This window comes from Papaver somniferum, chromosome 5 (genome assembly GCF_003573695.1).
Source record: "Papaver somniferum cultivar HN1 chromosome 5, ASM357369v1, whole genome shotgun sequence".
In the NCBI taxonomy this organism is placed as follows: domain Eukaryota; kingdom Viridiplantae; phylum Streptophyta; class Magnoliopsida; order Ranunculales; family Papaveraceae; genus Papaver; species Papaver somniferum.
The window spans coordinates 114113514-114118528 of NC_039362.1; the positions used below are offsets into that span (position 1 = coordinate 114113514).

A 5015-nucleotide genomic window follows, 5' to 3' on the forward strand; every position below is an offset into this window, starting at 1 on the left:
TCATTTCTTCTTTATCTACATCATCATGGATATAGATTTCTCACCCGAAAGATTTTTCTTCTTTACTCAATTTGTAATTTAGAGTTCAGAGTTTTGATTTGATTGATCATTCGAACCTGTAACCCTAAATTAGAAATTGGGTGAAATAATTGGGTCAAATTTGGTGAATTATCCCACAATCTCTGAATTCGAAATTGGGTACTTCTCAGAGAAGCATCAACCATTTTCTTTTTTACAATCGGCTCCCTCTCAAAGTAGAAAATTAGATTTTGGTGATCGGAGAAGGTAACCCCAAACAACAACAGTTTTTTTTTTAAGCAAATGCCTTCAAAAAGGCTAATAGTCCTCCTCAATTGTTGGTAGAATCCAAACAGGAGGGGTAGACCAGTACATGGTAGAATTGTTTGTCTTTTCCCATAGGGCGAGCTCATGAGCTACAGAGTTACAATAACGAGGTTGGAAACTCAAAGTAAAGGCAGTTAATTTAGAAGAAAAGAAGTGAATGTCTTTAAAGATAGCATCCGTACGTGAATCCCCATCTAAATTCCCAGCTGAAAATTGGTCGAGAAGAGATTTCGCATCACTTTCTATGATGATATGAGTTAACTGTTGCTCAAAAGATTTCTTCAGTACTGCCCAGATGGCTCTTGCTTCAGCTTCTTCAGCAAAATGTTCTTCAAAGACTAAGGATGCACAAAAGGTTGCTTTTCTTGAGAAGTCTCGCATCACATACCCTGCACCAGTTGCTCCAGAAATATCATCAAAGGCACCATCAATATTGCATTTAATCCAGCCAAAAGAGGGGGGCCTCCATTTATCACAAATACTGACAGAAGTAATAGCAGAGATAGTCAAACTAGTTTTCCTAGTGAGGAGCATAACTCTGGATCTAGCTAAGACAGTAGTATGGTTTTCATTAATGTTTTGGAAGATGAAATTGTTTCTACTGGTCCAAAGAGACCATAAGATAGCCACAAAGAGACTTTGGTTATCCTCAGAGAGTTTAGATTGAGGATCAATAAACCGGAATAGAATCCAATCAATAAAAGACTTGTTTTGAAAAAATTGAGTGTTTATGTTGAAATCAGAGATGAACCAGACTCTACTAGCAAAGGTACAAGTGATCAGAGCATGCATAATAGTTTTCTGAGGATCAGAACACCTAGGACAGTCCAAACTATGCATAGGCATTCTAGTGTGAAGGATAGTTCTGGAGGGTAAAGAATTTCTTGCCGCTCTCCACAAAAAAACTTGAATTCTGTAAGGAACTCTTAATTTCCAGATAAGCTTCCAAATATTTATACAAGGGGAAGGCCTAGGGCCTCTGAGTTCCAGGTAGGCAGATTTAGAAGAAAACTTTCCATTCTTTGAAAGATCCCAAGCCCTCCTATCAGGAGTGCAAAGCTGGCTTAAGGGAATTGTGATAATCTTCTGGACATAAGCATTATCAAAATGGGTGGTAAGTCTAGACACATCCCAACTTCTAGTTTGGGAATCAATAAAATAAGCAACTTTAATACTGGGATCAAGGGGAACAAGAGGGTTGGGTGTGGCAGAACCCAGAGTAGGTATCCATTTGTCACACCATGGGTCAATAAATTACCAACAATCCAAGAAATGAAAGGTTTTATTAGTTCCTTTATGGCATGCAAACACTTCCAAGTCCAAGAGCACTTGCAAGTGCACTTGGCATTTAAGAAATCAGTTCTAGGAAAGTGTCTAGCCTTAAGAACAGTGGCAAGTAAGAAGTTAGGATTTTACAGGATTCTCCAGGAATTCCTAGCAAGCATAGCCAGATTATTTAATTCAGCCTTTCTAAAGCCTAAACCACCTTCTGCTTTGGGAGAGCATAGGATGTCCCAGCCAAGCAGATGCAACTTTCTATCTTTTGGATCTAACGTTTCACCCCACCAAAATTTGCAGAGGTGAGAGTCCATTTATTTACAAATATGCTTAGGAATAAGAAAAGCTCCCATTTGAAAGAGAGGGATATCTTGGCCAATGTGTTTTATAAGGGTAGTTCTAGCAGCTTGGAATAAGAGCTTATGAAGCCAGATAGAGATCCTGGCATCAATAGCTTGGAGAATACCCATTTGGGTCTGGATTTTAGATGCTTGGAACACAGTAGGAGTGCCAAGATATTTTTCTCCTAAATCCCTGCTCTGAATATCTAAAATATTGGCCAAAAGAGCTTTTCTATGTTCAGGAATCTTTCTACTAAACAAAATACTAAACTTTTCAAAATTTATTTCTTGCCCAGAGGCCAGGCAATACTTTTGAATATAGTCTTTTATGACTTCAAAATTTTGAGAAGTAGCTTTAGAAAACAGGAGAGATTCATCAGCAAACAAAAGATGAGTCATTTCAGGGGCATCTTTACAAACTTTGATACCTTCTAAAATACGCTTCTTCTGAAGATTATCAATGTAAGAAGATAGATCTTCAGAGCAAATGATGTAAAAATAGGGAGAAAGAGGATCTCCCTGTCTTAACCCTCTTTCAGGTTGGAAAAATCCAGTAAGGCTACCATTAAGAAGGACAGAATAAGAAACAGTAGAAACACACCGATTTACAAGTTTAACTCAGTGGTTAGACAGACCCATTTTAGTTAAAACCTTTTCTAGAAAATTCCATTCCATCTTATCATAATCCTTAGACATATCAAGTTTGATGGCAGCTATGCCTTCAACTTTATCATTATGATTGACAGCATATATGGCCTCATTGGCTAGCAGAATATTGTCAGAAATACTCCTCTTAGGAATAAAGGCACTTTGATTTTGGGAATTCATAAAGGGTTTAAGTCTATTGGCTTGGGTTTTTGAAAGAATTTTATAAATAAAGTTACAGAGCCCTATAGGCCTGTATTGAGTAACCAGCTCAGCAAGAGGGGCATTGGGAATAAGAACAATATTGGTATGGTTAAAGACCTTAGAAATATGTCATGTTCCGAAGCAGGTCTGTGTCATATCAATGACAACATCTCCCACAATGTCCCAGTGCTTTTGATAAAAAAGGCCTGTAAAGCCATCAGGACCAGGAGCCTTTTTCCCCCTCAATTGGAAAAAAACATTCTTAATTTCCTCTGGAGAAAGAGGCATATTTAAGAATGTGTTATCCTCTTCAGAAAATTTAACAGGAAGATCAGCAAGAATTTCATCCTGAAATTGCTGAGGATGGGAGGAATAAAGACTTTTGAAATAATCTATGAAAGAATTTCCAATACTATCTCTATCAGTTAGAATAATATTCAGGGAGTTCTTAATCCATCTAATGGCATTTATTTTTCTTCTAAGCCATTGTGTTGGTATTTGGGACTGCAGCAGTCTTGAATCTTCTTGAAGAGTTGGTAGTGCGAATCGGTCCACTAGGAGTTGGCTCAGAATCAGAAATAGAAGCTTCAATAGTAACATTTTGAGTGGTAACCTGTTTGAAAATAATTGGAAGACCGTTCTCCAGTTGAGTCGATTGATGTTGAACAAGACCTACATCAAAAATCTTCAGAGTTGTGGATCTGTTTACAAATGGACCCATCTGAAAAGTGTTTGACAAACCCTTTTGAGTAGTATTCTCCATTCTCTGTTCAATATCCTTAGCTTTTCCTTTATTGCATATTTTGATAGCAGGAGAATCGATTTGAGTTTCTGGTACAGCTTCAGTTTGTTGCATGATGGTATTTGTCGTAGCAGTAGAGGAAGAACCTACTTGCTTGGTTACCTTTGGAGAAGGAATCATTAGTCTTGAGACAACAGGGAGAACATACTTGCTGCTAGAGGCTGCAATTTCTTTGATTTTTTTCTGCTTTAGTTTCCAAGCTGGGCAATTCTGATCTTTGTGATCGAGAACACGGCATGAAGTGCAGAAATATCTTGGAACCTTGATATATCTACATTCAATCAGAAATGGTTGAGTTCTACCACTAGTAAAGAGGGGAATGCCCACTGGTAAAGATTTCTGTACTGGAATTCTGAGGCACACCGTAACTTTCTTCTTTAGAGGATGTTTGCCAAACGGATATTTAGCTTCAATGAGTTCACCCATTTTGAAAGTAAGTTTCTAGAGATCTTCAAATTCTGCACACTCATTTGGAATATTGCATAGAATAAACCACATTATTTCTTCATCAAAGTAGAGTTGATGATTTGCTGGCCATCCTTCAGTTGGAACCACTTTTAACACCATTATATAACCACAAACAAACCATGGTCTCTGAGAATTGATTCTATTAAAATCATCTTCAGCTAAGAAACGAATGAGAACTTTGTTACGCAAACCACTGAATGTGGTGACAGTAGGAGGTTGAGCGAAAGGCCAATTATTGCATATGTAGAACCTGATTGAGGATGTAGGAACTAGTGTTTCACGGCATAAATATCCCACCATACACCATTTCCAGTTACCATCAGATTCCGCTAGAACAACTTTCTTGAAAAAGCGGGGGTCTAACAACCACACCCAATATTTCGCTTAGCAATCTGTATGGACAAACTCCAATATACTTTTATGAGAATCAACTAGACAGTTAGACTCAATCAATAAAAAGTATATCAAAGAGTTTATATCTCAATCTCTCTATTTGATCTTTACTCAAGCAAATAGAAATCTGCGAGTCTTTATCAAAGAGAGATAACTTGGATGGTACCAAAGACCAATATCCAAGTGTCAATCAATTTAAATCAACAACCAAAAAGGTCGGATATTCTAATTGATTGAACAACGCACAACCTATGATATTTCAATTATATAAACAAATATAATGCTGAATAGAAATAACACAGACACCAGAATTTTGTTAAGAGGAAACCTCAAATGCAGAAAAACCCCGGGACCTAGTCCAGATTGAACACATACACTGTATTAAGCCGCTACAGACACTAGCCTACTCCAAACTAACTTCGGTCTGGACTGTAGTTGAACCCCAATCAATCTAACACTGATCCAAGGTACAGTTATGCTCCTATGCCTCTGATCCCAGCAGGATACTGCGCACTTGATTCCCTTAGCTGATCTCGCCC

At 37.8% G+C, this 5015-nt stretch overlaps 1 protein-coding gene across 1 annotated transcript; it reads right to left on the reverse strand.

Moving 5' to 3' along the window:
* Window positions 1-336: 336 nt before the first annotated feature.
* Window positions 337-1191, reverse strand: LOC113279475. The gene has a single exon (XM_026528170.1). The coding sequence runs from the start codon at window positions 1189-1191 to the stop codon at window positions 337-339; it is 855 nt and encodes a 284-aa protein (XP_026383955.1).
* Window positions 1192-5015: the final 3824 nt, after the last annotated feature.